General features: G+C 63.3%; 2 protein-coding genes across 7 annotated transcripts in view; both read left to right on the top strand.

Moving 5' to 3' along the window:
- SSH2 (slingshot protein phosphatase 2) overlaps positions 1-8,541 on the top strand; it is an 89,236-nt gene extending 80,695 nt beyond the window's left edge. For all 4 annotated transcript variants that reach the window (XM_084493284.1, XM_084493282.1, XM_084493281.1 and 1 more), the window contains 2 exons: positions 683-1,526; positions 2,776-8,541. In XM_084493284.1, coding sequence (XP_084349410.1) covers positions 683-1,526; positions 2,776-4,710 — 2,779 coding nt within the window. In that variant the 3' untranslated portion in view covers positions 4,711-8,541. The remainder of the gene's footprint in view (positions 1-682; positions 1,527-2,775) is intronic.
- A 1,221-nt stretch (positions 8,542-9,762) lies between these two features.
- CORO6 (coronin 6) lies at positions 9,763-15,710 on the top strand. 3 transcript variants are annotated; one of them, XM_084493280.1, is made up of 12 exons: positions 9,763-9,920; positions 11,875-12,074; positions 12,620-12,742; positions 13,167-13,296; positions 13,389-13,570; positions 13,721-13,840; positions 14,085-14,204; positions 14,557-14,661; positions 14,757-14,902; positions 14,987-15,044; positions 15,142-15,372; positions 15,521-15,710. In XM_084493280.1, the coding sequence occupies exons 2-12, from the start codon at positions 11,877-11,879 to the stop codon at positions 15,641-15,643; spliced, it is 1,536 nt and encodes a 511-aa protein (XP_084349406.1). In that variant the 5' UTR covers positions 9,763-9,920; positions 11,875-11,876; the 3' UTR covers positions 15,644-15,710. The 3 variants fall into 3 exon arrangements, with proteins under 3 accessions (XP_084349406.1, XP_084349405.1, XP_084349404.1); XM_084493279.1 differs by lacking the exon at positions 13,721-13,840; XM_084493278.1 differs by lacking the exon at positions 14,085-14,204 and having other exon boundaries at positions 9,764-9,920.
- Positions 15,711-16,004: the final 294 nt, after the last annotated feature.

Raw genomic sequence — 16,004 nt, 5'->3', positions numbered from 1 at the left:
GTTTCTTTTTTTTGGCAGGTGGGAATAATGAAGCTGGTGCAGTGCTTTGTGACTGCTCAGACCTTTCTAAAGGGGCTTTCCAAGAGCTGGAGAACTTTTGACCTTCCTTCCTGTGGAAAAGCAGGTGGTGTTTGGGGCCGCTTGTTGACTGTAGAGGATGTCTTCTGTGTTTTCCTGTCTCACTCACACACGTACACACGCACACAGAGCCCTTTCTGGTTACCAGGGCCTGGGGATTGACCACTGAAGTTATTCAAAGAGGGAGCCACAAGGAAATGGGGCTTCAGTGCCACCATCCAAGACCAGGGACCCTGTCCCATCTGGCCAGTGCTTACCTGCTAGCAAATGGAGAAGTGTGTGTTGGCTAAGAACCAGATCCTGTAGTCAATTAAATGCTGCAATTGATTGAGTAAGCTGATAAAAACACTGCTGGGGAGTACGTGTGTGTGTGGAGCAAAACAGTGCGGTGGAATTTAGGGGCTGGAAAGCAGCGTGGCGTTGGATCAACCTCTCCAGCAGCAGGTTTGGCCCTGAGATGTTTAGGTTCAGCTGCACTTGTGGTTGATGACTCTGGTATTTGTCACGGCTTTTCATGTAGGCTGCATCCTCTTAGAACAAGGTGGGTCTGGCCCTGGTATGTGAAAACACAGCTCAGTGTTTCCTCTGCTCTTCTTTCCCACAGCAAACAGCGCCATAACAAGCTGTGGCGCTCGCACTCGGACAGCGACCTCTCAGACCACCACGAGCCCATCTGCAAGTCCGGGCTGGAGCTGAACAAAAAGGAGATCACCAGCTCGGCCGACCAGATCTCGGAGGCCAAGACCAACGACAACCAGCAGCCCATGTCTCCCATCTACTCGGCCGAGCTGGACAGGGAGCAGCAGCTCCCAGAGGATGCCAACATGATCGAGGAGACGTGCGTGAAGGAGAGGAGGATCCACCTGGAGTTCACGTGTAGAGACTTCCACGCTGAGCAGATGGAGGACAAGCTGAACCTCAACAACATCAATGGCTGTACGGCAGGGTGCTGCGTGGATTCTGTCCCCACGGATAACTGCCATGCTTCCGAGGCCTTAATGCAGCTCCAGCGCCCCTTGGAAATAACCGAGTTCCCGGATTTGACGGTGGACGACCTGGAAAAAGATGCCCTCAAACCTGATATGAACGTGCACTTGGTTCCCATGGAAGAATTCACTTCGTGCTTGAAAGACTTCCCCCAGTCCCCAAACCAGAATTCCCTGAGTCCCCAGCAGAACGCCCAGCCCGAAGTGACAGACCTCAGCACAGACAGGATTGATTTCTTCAGCGCTTTAGAGAAATTCGTGGAGCTTTCTCAGGAGAGCAGGTCACGCACCTGCTCCCACTCCAGGACAGAGGAGCAAGGGAGTGGCAGGAACGGGGTCCCCAGGGTGCCCGTGCTGGAAGTGCCCCCAGCTGCAGACGTGGGTGCAGATGCTCGGAGAAACAGCTCTGGAAACTCCCCTCAGGCATCCGATGACTCTTCCACAGATGAAGAGCAACAAAAGGTTAAAATAACTTGCTTGGTTTTTTAGGAAGTACTGCTCAAACGTGGCTGTGGGTAGTTCTGCTGGGAGCTTGCTGAGGGCAGGGGATTTTCTAGGTCTAGCTGTCAGTGAACAGGGCCACCCTCAGGGGTGGGATTGCTAGATAACTTACTTACCCTTTTCTCTTCTCTTTAGGTACTTGCCATTTTCTGCATTTTTTCCTTAAACATCTATTTACTGGCTATGGCAGGGCGCTGGCTGAGTCAACCCTGCCCTGCCCTGGTCTGCTGTTCTCATGAGAAACTTATTTTTGAGTTTCACATCAGGAGAGCGGATAGGTGGGACTTGACCCATTAGTGCAGCTGAACAGCCGAGGCCAGCCAGCATCCTGAACCTGCGCGGATATTCATCTGACTTGAGGAATCCACCAAATAATGGGACAAAGCTGGCGCTTTTCCCTAGTTGGAAAGCACCGGCACTGGGACAATAAATTGGGGCAGGTGTAGAGCTTCCACCGATGGAATAAAATGAGCTCGTTTGGGCCCAGGGTGATGGAGTCAGGGACGTCCTGGTTGGCTTCTTTCCTGGGGCAGAGAGAGATTTGACAGAATTTAGCAACCTCTGCGTTTAGGTACCTTTCTGTCCTAATTGCTTTCCACCCTGCAGGGCTCTCACAGGGACTGATGGTGTCCAGGGCCATCCTTTTCTAGGAGCCTCTCTTATTTAAATTCCACCCTGCATTGCTTGAATCTTTTCCATCTCCATGTGAGGCAATAAGGCTCTTCCAAACACAAGAGGCCGACGCTCTCTCCTGTGATTTGGCAGCAGGAGCGTCTGTGCTGCTGGGGGAGCCTCTCTGGCCATTTTCCTCGGGGAGTGTTTCAGTGCTTGGCCATTCTGTTTTTGTTTGCTCCCCTACGTGAGCAGAATCTTCCACGTTTTCGGTTCAAAACTGCACTTTCAGCAGCATCTGGATTTTTTTTCTTTTTTTGGTTAACTGAACTATATTTAGGGAAAAAAAAATCCTTTGGAATTCGTGGCAATGAAATAACAATTCTTAAATCTCAGCCCAGGTGGAAATCCAGCCCGGAATATGTTACACACAGTCCCAGAGACAATATTGCTTCTGTGTTGGTAATCGCTGTGTGCTTACACATTAGCACTTGTCCTTTCTGTTCTTTTTGGGGGATGCTCCCCCACTGCTTTTAGGCAGCTTGCTGTGTGTCAGCACAGCCGACCCGTTTGTAATTCCCCTGTTTGTGCCTTGCAGGAGGTCCCCGAGCTGCCTGGCGCAGGCCATCTCACGCAGTCCCACTCCGAAAACGCCATTTCTGTGAAGGAAATCATCACGGAGATCGAGTCCATCAACCAGGGAGCAGCACCTGCCCAGCAGAAGGAGGCTTCAGCCACCGCCACCCAGACACCAAAGAGGACCACGGGGCACGACCTGCCGGTGGAGGCACTTTGGGCGTCAGAAAGGGTGGAGCAGAGCGAGGGAGCCTGCGCTGGACACCAGGAGAAGGAGAGGGACCCTCTGCAAGCTGAGCGAGACGCTGCCTCCTCGCCGCAGCTCTCTTCCTGTAAGTCTGACCTGGAGGAGAGCAGCCCTGCGGGGGAGCAGCAGAGCTCCAACCCGGAGCCCAAGTGGTGCCCCGGCTCTGTCCGGCGAGCCACCTTGGAGTTCGAGGAGCGCTTGAGGCAGGAGCAGGAGCACCAGCACGTGCCCCCGGCCTGCGTCTTACCGACCCGCAAGAACTCCAGGAACGACTCCGCTGCTGCCGAGCTCCTGCCGCGGGGGAAGACGGAGGAGCCACCCCTGGAGCTGGCTCCAGAGGACAGGGCACGGAGCGAGGAGCTGCTGCACCCGGGGGCAGAGCAGCCTGCAGGCAGGCACCCACCCGCACCTTGTGCTAATCCTGTGCAGGAGCCGCTGCCCGCAGAGCCCAGCCCGGGGCAGGAGGTGCAAGAGCGCAGGACGGTGGTCTCGTTTGATGGCACGGAAGAGCCAGCACTGCCTTCCCTCCTCCCCAAAAGAATCGAAATCATCGAGTACACTCCCACAGTCAGGGCTGCGGAGCTGGCTGCGGCCGTCCCTCCGCTAGATGAAAACTTGAACCCTTCGTTGGGCTCTGAGAAGGCACCGACCTGTCCCGGAGCTCCCACGCTGGTAAATCTGTCACTGCCAGAGCACGCGGTACAAAAGCAAGCCACCTCCACCCGGGGCAGCCCCAGCGAGGAAGGTGGTGGGCTCTCTCTTCACCCCGGTGCTGCTTCCCCCTCTGCCCAGGTGGCCAGTACGCCATCAGCCAGCCCCGATCGCTCGTCTTACCCCTGTGTAGTTCACCTGGAAGGTGTCACCGAGCAGAGCACGAGCACAGACAATGAGCCAGTGGCGCCGTGTGGCGCTGAGGGAGATGCAGATCTCCCCTTCAGGGACAGCAGCCAGCCTCCGTGCCGGGGCAGTGCTGGCTCCTCGAGGCAGCTGAGCGGCGAGGATTTATCCAGCCACCGTGCCGAAAACATGGACCTGCTGGACATCTCCTTCCTGTGCTACGGCCTCCCCCACAGCTCCAGCAGCCACAGCGTGGAGGAGCGCAGCAACAGCCCCGGGCTGGTCAAGCAGCGAGCGAAGGAAATAGAAGCACGGATCCGGCACGCGGGGCTCACCACGCCTTCCCACATGAAACGCTCCGCGTCCTTGGCCAAATTGGACTGCCTGGACCTCTCCAAGGACGACTTATCCGAGAGGCAGTCGGCCTCCTCCAACGCCCACCCCCCCGTGCTTCTCACCTGCGTCGCCCTGGGTCGAGGCTTCCGCGGGGGGAGGCTGGAGGAGGGCTTGGAGAGCCCCTGGGGGAAGCACCGCCTGTCCTCCCCGCCGGCCCTCGGGGATCCCAAACCTGCTCAGCATTTCGTAGAGCAGCTCAGAACAGCCGAGTGCATTGCCCAGAGCAAGCCGGTGGAGCGACCGCTGGCTCAGTACGCCAAAGACTGTGGCTCCAGCCAGCAGAGCTCGGCTCCCGGCACGGCTCCCACGTGGACTACCTCCTCGGAGGGTCCTCCGCTGCTCCTGGACCCCTTGTCGGCAGCGCGGGGCCCGGCTGTCGCCCCCCGGCAGCAGCACGGTAGAACTCACCCCTTGAGGAGACTGAAAAAGACCAATGATAAAAAGCGGACAACCAATCCCCTCTATAACACCATGTGATCCCGAGCCCTCGGCTGCCATTTCCTACAGAGAACCCGTGTGGTTGCGTTCACCCAAGGGGCAGGTGTAATATAAGGATCATGCACTTTATGGGTTAATTTTATATATATATATATTGTCATTTGACTGTTCCTGGCGCATGTAGGTGTGGGTTGGTTCTTCTGTGTGTGACTCTGACTGCAGGACTGTTTGGTTTTTTGTTTTTTAATTTTTTTTATTAACTCAGATAACCTCAAATGTTCTTTTTTTTTTTTTTTTTTGTTGGCTTGTTTTAAAAGAACACCCTTACCCAGCAAAACGCTATCGGCTCGCTTCGGCAAGGTGGAATGTTGCTTAGAAGCAGGTCCTAGTCTCTGACTTGATTTTTTTTTTTTTTCCCCATGCCACGAAATGGTGCTGGGCAGCTGGGTTGAGAGCCCACGTAACTGTGAAGGCTGTGCCAAGACCCCTTTGTTTGGCCTTTTCTTTTCTTTCTGCGAACTGGAACTGCACGGTGCTGGCAGGTCTCATGGAGCTGCTCCAGGACCAGCCCCCAGGCTCGGTTCTGCTGGTGAGGAGTGCACGGGGTGGGCTCCGAGCCCCCCGGCACCTCTCAGCCCCACTTTTTTGGGGGCTCAGCTCCTCCGCCAGCTGCCCCATCCTCTGTTACCCAGCCAGAGCCTGTGAAACCCGGGTGTTCTTCTAAAACAAGCGCCTCGTTAGGGTGTGAACCCTTCCATTACTTGAATACTGCTGTGGGCCTTCCCAGTTCATGGCCATATCACCTGTCCTCTGCCCTCCTGCTGCCTCCCCTCCACCTGAACGCTGGTCTGGTCTCGTGCTGCCTGAGTTTTCCTCTCCCCCTGCCATGCTCACGGGCACTTCTGTTCGCTTCCCGACCCAGAGGCTGTTGAAGTTGTTACATGATGTATTCCCCTCCTGAATGCAAAGCTTTGTCCTCTCTGCTGTCACTCCTACCACTCAACCCGGAGGGAAGATCTTTTCTGGAAGTCTTTTTTTTTTTTTCTTTTTTTTGCCTAAATTGTACATACGGTATTTATATAGATTTTTCGTTGTTGTTTCTTTTTTTTTTTTTTTTTTTAAGGGCAAGACTGCATTCTGTAAACTGGAAAACAAAACCACCTAACTCACACTCAGTGCTGTTCCTTGTAATCTGCACAGAACCGGAGTGGCTTTGACTTTGTGAGCCGTCTTCCCCTTTCACCAGTGAGCCTCGATGCTGGCTTTTGCCAAATGTGTCCCGGCCCCTCCAGTCCTGCCTTCACCCCTGTCACCCTGCTGCAGGAGGGGGTCTGTGCCTCTGCCCCTCTCCCTCCTGCCTGAAGCTGGGTTTCAGAAGTGCCAGGGGGACGTGGCCAGCCCTCCCCGAGCCATTCTGCAGGTTCTCGCCTCCCCTCGCGCAGCGCCTGCTCCCACTTTCAGCTCATTATTTACGGTTCCCGAGCACTTTGGCTAAATCCAAACTCCTCCTTTCCAGCCGTGCATGTCCGCAAATTACCCGGCTGCTGTCGGGAGCAGAGAAAAAGGCACTTGAGGGCTGCAGGGGAGCTCTGGGTCCTGTCTGCAGTCCCGTGGCAGGGCTATGGCAGGGCACGCACGGCGTGTCTGAGCTGGTGCCTGGCGCCGGCCCAGGCCCGCTCCCAGGAGGAGCTCAGCAGTGAGAAGATGCAGAATGGCTCCAGCTGCTGAAAGCCCGGCACGGAGAGGACATGGGGTGGGAGGAGCAGCGGACGAGGCCGTGCCTAGAAAGCAGCACCCATGCTGCACAGCCTTGCGGGCTCTGCTGGGCCGAGCTCGGCTCCGGCTGCAGAGGAGCAAAAAAAAAACCCGGAGCGTGGCGGAGTATTTGGGAAGCAGCACAAATCCCCCTTGGGAGAGCTGGAGCCCTGTGGCAGGGCAGGTTTTGCAGTGAGCAAGGTGAAGTGAGCCTGGGGTGGGATCCCACCTCCCTGCCCTCCTCTAGATCCGAGGGATCCTTCGCTTCCTTGCCTGGGCTGTGTGTGCGCAGCCTGGGCTGGAGCGCAGCCCGAGGTGGCCCAGCAGGGCCCTGCGGGGGTCAGGTAGCACAGTGGCCCCAGCCAACTCCCTGCGAGTCACCCAAGGCCCTGAGCTGGGAGGCTGGCTCCTCTGGGACACCAGGAGACATTTGGCTTCTCCCAGACAGCTCCAGCTGGCTTTGGAGCTGGGCAGGCACTGAGGAAAGGCCAAGGGCCTCGTGTCACCCGCTGAAGGGCAACTTCAGCCCTCGCCTCCCCCACTGCCCTCTGCACACCCCGCTGCCCCCATGGGCAGAGGGACTGGGTGCCCCGGAGGGTAAGGAGCTACTGGGGAGGGAAAGCCCTGTGTCATTTGTCCCCTCCAGGAGCAGGAAGGCGATGGTTTGGGGTTTTCTTCTTGCCTGATTTAATCTGGTGCCTGCTTTTTGCAGACCAGCAGCGCTGCTTCCTCCCAATACTCCGCTCCTCTCTGGGGGGAGCCGTGCCGAGCTGTCCCAGGGCAGGTCCCTCTCCTGCAGAGCGATGAAAGCCTTGGGGGCTGGAGGCTCTGAACTCGATGGCAGAAGGGGAGTGGGCTGGAGGGGACGCAGTGCAGGTCCTTGGCAAGTGCCTGGGCTCAGAGGTCCCTGCCCGGGGACAGTTGTCCCCTCTCCGTGCCGCTGGCTCGCCCCTGGTCCCCGCGGCCACCCCAGTGCTTCCTGCGCCCCGCTGAGCACCACGGGGAGCAGCACCTTCCCCCAGGGAAGGAGCAGCATCTCCAGGGCGCTCGGCAGCTGACGAGCCTCGCTGACAGAGTGGGGTTAGCAGAAACGCGTTGTTTTAAGGGCATTTTTGTACAAAGCAGCTGTCCTGGTCTCTGGCGAAGCCCTCTCCGAGGACGCTTTGTTGTTTACATTGACTCCTGTACAATATCTCAGCCATTGCCTCCCCCCCCACCCCACCCCTTGCCCGCCTGATCTCCGGCTGTACTGTAACGTGTGAGCCTTGCACAAACGGATAGCGTGTGCGTGAAACTGGTTTTTACACTGCGTTCTGTTGCACTCGATGGTGTGTGTGTGTGCGTGTGCGTGCGTGCGTCCGGTCTGCTGAGAAGTCGCCCCCTGTACAGATCTCTCCCCTTCGGCCCTCTCCCGGGGGGCACGGTCCCAGCGGGTGGCAGGAGGCGACGCCGCTTCGGGCTTCTTTTGGGCTCGAAGCCGGGCGAGGATTTTGGGCCAGGGCCCCGTGGAAGGGAGCCCGGTGGCACCCGGCACTGCTCGGACTCGGTGTGGGCACCGTGGTGCCGCTCGCCCTCGCCCTGGGAGCCCCGCAGCCCCGCCAGCCCTACTGGGACGAGGAAGCCACACCTGCAGCGGGTCCCTGCTCACGGTGCCTCCTGCCTTAATCCCGTCCTGGCTCTGCGTAAAGGGGCCAGAGCCCTAAACCCCTGCTGGCGTGGGCAGAGGTGGGAGCCAGGATTGGGCTGGGCAGGGGCTCAGCCACCTTCTGGCAGTGCCACGAGCGGTGCCCCCAGCCCGGCCGCCCTGCAGACATCTCCCTTGGCACGAATGCGAGTGCCGGTGCCTTTTCTTTTCCTCCCTGGAGATGCGATGTCCGTGCGGGGTTTGTCGGGCTGGCTGTAGGGCAGCGAGCCCCCCGGGGGCTGCAAACCGGGGAGGGGAGCTGAGCGCTGCCCTCGGCCCCTCCCGGACCTTCCGTGGTGGCTGGGATCGTCCCTTTCCCCCTCTAGACTTAAGACCGATGTGCTCAGCTGTTTTTAAATGTGAACTTGTGCACTGACGTGCAGATTCAATGTTCTTGTTACCGAATGAATAAAGTTTTATTTTGACGACGACGTCCGCGTGCTGCCCCCTGCTTGGGACTGGGTACTGGCAGAGCAGGGACGTGGGGGGGGCTGTGGGGTTTGCTTGTGACCCCCACCAAAGGGGTAAATGGCCTCCCCTGCCACAAGGGACCTGTGTGGGGACCCAGGAGCCCAGCCCCAGCTGCTCCCCTGCGGGCTCCCTGTGCCAAATCTGGGCCTAAGATGAGGGGTGGGGGTGCGGAGCCATCCCTGTAGGGCTTGGGGAGTTTTGGGGTGCCCCGTCCCACCCCATTCCCCCAGCACCCATTGGGAAAAAGCTTCCTGGGGCCTCTCCCACCTTGCCAGGGCTGAGGTGCTGGGGACATGGGGCTCGCTCTGTGCCCCAGCTCCAAGCACGGAGCGAGCCGGGACCGTGGTGGGACGAGGTGTGGTGTGTGGGGGTGCCCCTGCAGCCCCCTCCCTGCCCACCACCCCTTTGGCAGGCGGGTCGGGGCTGTCACCTCTCGCTGCCTTTTCGCCAGCTGCCCCCTCCTGCCCGCCTCAGCCAATGCTGGGCCCGGCTCCGCTCGGTGCCCTTGTAGGGTCCAGCGCTCGCTGCCTTTCCAGGAACCCAGGGCTGCCCCCCCCCAGCTCCCCCAGCCCTACAATCCCTTAATCCCCTTGGAACAGGGCATCCCTGCGGGGCCGGGCTCTGCTAAATCCCAAAGGCAGCCGGTGAGCGTCCCCGCAGCCATCCCAAATCGTGGGGTGGGGGCTCAACCCCTGCCTGCAGCCCCCTGAGGGGGGGTTATGGGGGTGCTGGGCCCCCCAGGAGCCATCCCACGGCCGTGATCCCCAAGGAGGGGTTTGGGGTTGGGGTCTCCGGGACGGACACCTTGCGGAGAGGAGGGGGGGGGGACACCAGGAGGGGCTGCGCGCTGCGGGGAGGATGCTGCGGGGTGGGAAGAGGACAAGGAGGGGAAGGGGGGGGGGAGCGGATTTTCCCTGCACCCCCCCCTCCCCATCTCCCTCCCAGCGCGCGGGGAGGCTCCGGGCACCCCCTCCCCATCCCCATCCCCATCCTCATCCCAATTTGGGGCTCGTGGGGCAGGGCCGGGGGTGTCGGGGGCGGGCAGGGGCCGGTGCGGGGCAGGCGGGGCCGGGTCCCCCCCCCCCTCCTCTCTCTCCGTCCCTCCCCGCTACCCCTCCGCCTCCTCCCGGTGCCCGCCGCGGGGGGGCCGTGCCGGCCCCGGCTCCCGGCTCGGCTCAGCTGTTCCCTGCGGCAGCGGCACTGCGCGCCCAGCCCCAGCCCCAGCCGAGCCGAGCCGAGCCGGGAGGAGCGGGGCCGGGGGCCGGGGGCTACGGGGGAACGGGGCCGAACCCGGGCGGAGCCGAGCGGGGCGCAGCGCGCAGGGAGCCGCGGAGCGCAGGTGGGAAACGGGAACCGGGCCGGGCCGGGCCGAGCCGAGCCGGGCTGAGATGGGGAGAAAGGAGGGAGGAGGAGGAGGAGGAGGAGGAGGGAGCCCAGGGAGGAAGGGGTGGGGAGCCCCGGGGAGAGGGCGGCCGGAGCTGGGTGCGGGGTGCCGGGCCCCCGGCCCCTCGCCCGCCCGCCCGCGCCCGGCGGGAGATGGCTATAAATGGAAAGTGACCTCCGGGCGGCCGGGCAGCCGCTGCGGATTCAATTGTGGCAACGTAATGGCACGGCCGGGAGGGGGGCTGGCCCGCCGCACCCCGCCTGCACCCCGCCTGTACCCTCCTGCACCCCGCCTTGTACCCCGCCTGCACCCTGTCTGTACCCTCCGGCACCCAGCTCGCACCCACCGGCACCCTCCTGCACCCTGTCTGTACCCGCATGCACCCAGCGTGCACCCGCCTGCACCCAGCCTGTGCCCAGCCTGCACCTGCTGGCACCCCAATGGCACCCCAATGGCACCCCAGTGGCACCCCAATGGCACCCCACCTGCACCCAGCGTGCACCCGCCAGCACCCAACCTGCACCCCCTGCTCCCTGCCTGCACCCTCCTGCACCCCCCGGTCCCCTGCCTGCACCTGCCTGCACCCCTCCTGCTCACACCCCCCCCACACACCCCTCCTGCACCCCTCCTGCACCCCGCCTTCACCCCACCCCACCAGCCAGGCCGCCCCCCTCTCCCTGTCCCCATCTGCACCCCAAGCCACGCTCCCACTGGGAGCTGTGCAGCACCCTCAGGGTGTCCCCCACGGAGCCCCCTCACTGTCCCCCAGCACTGGGGACCCTGTCCTGGGGCAGTGTAGGGGGGGACACCAGCGGTGCCAGCTCCGGGACCCCTACCCCTGGCTCCTGCACCCGTTGGGGTGATGCTGAAGGGCCACGGACCCTTGGGAACCTGCAGGGAGCCGGCAGAGGCGGCTCGGCTCGGTGCTGCACGTGGCCTGGCCGAAAGCCACCCGGCCGGGACACCGGGAGCTGAGGTTCCCCTGCCCCTGCCCGCACCGGCCCCACAGGCTGGGCTCTGAAGGCTGGACACGGCCCCGGCAGTGGCTGCACCCCCAGAAGGACGTGGGGGTGTCCCCAGGAGGGGTCAGCAGCTCATGGGTGCCGCAGAGCCCCAACCTGGGGGGTTTTGGGGTGCACAGGGGGCTCGGTGCCCCCAGGCAGGTGTCGGGAACAGCGCTGGCTCAGGAGGGGATGGGGAGATGGGGGCACCGCGTGCCTGGCTGTGACCAGGGCTGGAGCCCCCCCAGGGCTGTGCTGAGCACTGGGGGCTCCTCTCTGCACCCCATGTGCATGTGGGGCCGTGGGGCTGTGCCAGCAGTGGAGCCTGTGCAGGATCCGACCCTCACCTGGGGTCCTGAGGTGCTGGGCAGGCGGGGGGCGCAGAGCGGGTGGGCGTGGGTGGGCGCAAGGCTGGAGGCACTGCTGGAGGCACAACCGAGCCGGGTGACCTCAGGCCACCGCTGCGGGATGGGACACGAGGGGACAAGCTGTGAGCTGGTGCGTGGCACCTCCGTGTCCCCTTGGGGCTTCTCCTTTCAGCCCCGCTCCTCCACTGCCGCTGCTCCTGTGCCCACCCCGGCCATGACCAGGGGGCACAGCACGGCCATGGGGCACGGCACGGCCATGGGGTATGGAGCAGGCAGACAGCATCACGCCCCGGGATGCCTGTGCCCAGCACCCATCCGGGTGCACCGGGGCCACCCCAGGTCCCTGTTACAGGGCCAGGGCCACGTCAGGCTCCATCCCGTGCCCCCCTCCACACCTCCATCCCCACCATCACCGTGACCCCTGTCTCCCTCCTGTACCCGGGTCAGGGTGGGATCCCTGGGAGCGCTGGGTTTAGGGAGGGCCAAAACACCCCCATGCCATTTTGGGGGGGTCCCACGTCCTGACCCCGCGCCCCCCAGCCATGAGCCGCCGCGTGGTGCGCCAGAGCAAGTTCCGGCACGTCTTCGGGCAGCCGGTGAAGGCCGACCAGATGTACGAGGACATCCGCGTCTCCAAGGTGACGTGGGACAGCTCCTTCTGCGCCGTCAACCCCAAGTTCTTGGCCATCATCGTGGAGTCCGGCGGCGGGGGGGCCTTCATCGTCCTGCCCCTCGCCAAGGTGAGCGGGGATGGGGGGGGCACTGGGACACGGCCCCCAGCCAGGATGCAGGGGGGATGCAGGACGTGGTGACGGGCTCTGCTCTGCTCAGCTTTGCCCCAAAATCCCCGTCCCCATGTGGGGGCTCTGAGCAGAGGCACCCTGGGGCAACCGAGGTGACGTGGGACCCCCCCTGGCTGCTTTTTCCCCTGCCCAAATTCCCCCTCTGCGTGCGACACCCAGGGGGCACCACAGTGGGATGGGGTCTGCCCTGCCCACCCCAGCAGAGGGGCAGGGGACCCCCTCTTTTAGCCCCCCCCCACCATCAGAGGGGACACAAAGCAGCCTGGTCCAAGGCACATCGCTCCCTTCCACCTCCCTGCAGGGCCTCGTGCCTCAGTTTCCCCCAGGCAGATGCAAAACTCTGCCTGTGGTCAGGGTCCCCTGCGTGTCCCCCCTCTGAGCAGCCGTGCTGGGGTCTGGGGGGTGGTCCCGGCGTGCCCCCCCTCCCCTTTTTCTCCCCTCCCCATCCCCTGGGTGCTGATGCCGGGCGCTGGGCCTTGCAGACGGGGCGCGTGGACAAGAACCACCCGCTGGTGACGGGGCACACGGCGCCCGTGCTGGACATCGACTGGTGCCCCCACAACGACAACGTCATCGCCAGCGCCTCCGAGGACACCACCGTCATGGTGAGGGGCCCAGCCCTCCGGCGGGGTGGGGGGAGGCTAAAAGGGGGGAGCTAAAGGAGGCCCTGACCCCCCCCCAGTCCTGTGCTTCGCAGCCTGCGAAGTGTCACCGGCCTATTTTTAGCCCCGGTGCCATGCGTTCGCGCTGGCGGTGGCTGCTCTCTCCATGATGCAGCACTTTGTGCTAAATATACCCGCCCCGGCGACTCAGCACCCAGGAATAGCCGGGGGGGGGCCGGGGGCTGCGTCCTGCACCGGGCAGGATGGGGTCTTGTGCGTGTCCCCCCCCTGGGGCTCAGGATGGAGGCGCCGCTGTCGTCCCCGTGGCTCGAGCTGCAATTAATGATGCTGTTAATTGGCTCCGGCGCTCTTAGCGCTCGCCGGGGGGAGGTCGCCACCCCCGCACTGTGCTCTCCGTGCCCCCCAGGTGTGGCAGATCCCCGACTACGTGCCCGTGCGCAGCATCACGGAGCCGGTGGTGACGCTGGAGGGGCACTCCAAGCGGGTGGGCATCATCTCGTGGCACCCCACGGCGCGCAACGTCCTGCTCAGCGCAGGTAAGGGCTCCCCGGGGGCGGCTGGACACGGCCACGGGGGTGACGGCGTCCACCCGTCCGTCTATCCACCCCCGTCCGTGTGTCCCGGTCAGGCTGCGACAACCTGGTGATCCTCTGGAACGTGGGCACGGGGGAGATGCTGCTGGCGCTGGAGGACATGCACACCGACCTCATCTACAACGTGGGCTGGAACCGCAATGGCAGCCTCCTGGTCACCACCTGCAAGGACAAGAAGGTCCGCGTCATCGACCCCCGCAAGCAGCAGGTCGTGGCGGTGAGTGTCCCCCCCCCCCCTCAACACGGTGTCCGTGTCCCTGCTGTGTCCACCCACCTCCCCGCGGCCCCGCTAATGCCCCCGACCCTACTAACCGCCCACGCCCGCGCGTCTCTGTCTTTGCCTTTAACCCGCTAACGGCCGGCGCAGGAGAAAGACAAACCGCACGACGGCGCCCGCCCCATCCGAGCCATCTTCATGGCCGATGGCAAGATCTTCACCACCGGCTTCAGCAAGATGAGCGAGCGGCAGCTGGGCCTCTGGGACCTGGTACGAGACGGCGGCGCCCGGCCAGCGCCGTGCTGGGGACCCCGCCGTGCCGAGCCGTGCCGTGCCGTGCCGAGCGGGGCCCCCCCCCTGGGACCTCGTGCGCCCCCCCAGGACCTCCCCCTGTGCCCACCACGTGCCCACCACGAGCAGGACCCAGCGGATGTTTCAGGGATGGATCCGGACTCCCCTCTCATCCCCTCCCCTTGCCCTGTGCTGACTCTGTGCCCCCCCTCCGCCCCCCCAGGAGAGGTTTGCCCCCCACGAAGGGCTGAGGCCCGTGCGGGCCATCTTCACGCGGGAAGGACACATCTTTACCACGGGCTTCACCAGGATGAGCCAGCGGGAGCTGGGCTTGTGGGACCCGGTAACGAGGCCGCATGGAGTGATGCTCCTGGGAACGTGGCTCCCCTGGTCCCCACCCCAATCCCAAATTCTCCACCCCCTAAAAAAAAAAAAAAATAACCATGCCAAGTTCCCATGTGTGCTGTGCTGTGCCTGGGTGTGGGGAGTGTTTGGGGGGGTTGGGGGGCTCCCCCAGAAGAGGAATGGGGCCGGTGCAGGTAAGCAGGCGTGGGGCAGGGGCATGCCGAGCAGTGGGTCCTGGGGGGGACGTCCCCGTCCCCGCAGTGTGCTGTGGCCAAGGCGTGTTGTGACTGAGCTGGGGGGGGGGGAGCGGGGCCGCTCCTCACCCCCAACCCCTTGCTGCGACCCCACAGAATAACTTCGAGGAGCCCATCGCCCTGCAGGAGATGGACACCAGCAACGGGGTCCTGCTGCCCTTCTACGACGCCGACTCCAGCATCGTCTACCTGTGCGGAAAGGTAACCCCGGGGGGGCTGCCCCCCATTTTGCTATCCCCCCCCCAACCCCTGGGGACACGGGTGGCTGATGTGTGTGTCCCCCCCTGTCCCCGCAGGGGGACAGCAGCATCCGGTACTTCGAGATCACGGACGAGGCGCCCTACGTGCACTACCTGAACACCTACAGCAGCAAGGAGCCGCAGCGGGGCATGGGCTTCATGCCCAAACGCGGGCTGGACGTCAGCAAGTGCGAGATCGCCAGGTGGGGGCCCGGAATGTTTAGGGTGGGAGGGGGGTGGGAGGTGGAGGGGGGCAGCCGGACCCTGAGCATCCCCACCCCACGCAGGTTCTTCAAGCTGCACGAGCGCAAGTGCGAGCCCATCGTCATGACGGTGCCGCGCAAGGTGAGCCCCTGGGCACACGGATGGGGATGGGATTTTTTTTTAATTTTTGGGGGGGTGGGGGACACCTCATCTCACCGCCACCCCCCTGTCCCCGCAGTCAGATCTCTTCCAGGATGACCTGTACCCCGACACCCCGGGCCCCGAGCCGGCCCTGGAGGCGGACGAGTGGCTGTCGGGGAAGGACGCGGAGCCCATCCTCATCTCGCTGCGGGACGGCTACGTCCCCGTCAAGAACCGGGAGCTGAAGGTGGTCAAGAAAAACATCCTGGACAACAGGCCCCCCCCGGGCCCCCGCCGCAGCCACTCCACCTCCAACACCGACCTCTCTGTGAGTGTCCCCCCCCCTTCCTTTAACTGGGCACCCCAGGCTCCGTGCCACCCCTCGGCACCGGGGCCGTCCCCTTCTCCTGGGGGTTTTGGGTTGGGATGGTGCCAGCGGGCTGACCCCATGTATGTGTGTCCCCCCCCCCCTGCAGTCGCCCACCCTGGAAGAGGTGCTGGAGGAGATCCGTGTCCTGAAGGAGACGGTGCAGGCGCAGGAGAAGCGCATCTCCGACCTGGAGCACAAACTCTGCCAGTTCACCAACGGCACGGACTAGCACCGCGGCCGCGGGCAGGGCGAGGACTGCGCCCGCCCGAGGCAGGCATTAAAGCCGAGTCCCCGCAGCGGGCAGGAGGCCAGAGCCATGTTCTTTCCCCAGGAGCCGAGGCCGCAGGGAGGGGGGGGGCCAAATGCAGCCCCCTCCCCAACCCCACCTCGCACCCCTCTCCCCAGCGGCATCGCTCCGGGTCCGGGGACGTCGGCACCCAGGGGACGGGGGTCCCACCTCGGTGCCCGGAGCATCCTCCCAGGACTGGGGGGGGGGGTTGTGGGGTTGTGCCCCCCCCTCCCATCCAGCCACACACTGGGGTACAGTGCTACCCCCCCCCCCCGACCCCACAGCTCCTATTTACGGGTGC

This window comes from Aythya ferina, assembly GCF_964211825.1.
Source record: "Aythya ferina genome assembly, chromosome: 19".
NCBI classification, from domain to species: domain Eukaryota; kingdom Metazoa; phylum Chordata; class Aves; order Anseriformes; family Anatidae; genus Aythya; species Aythya ferina.
The sequence above is the reverse complement of the archived record's forward strand: the minus strand, read 5'-3'. Positions and strand labels throughout refer to the sequence as shown.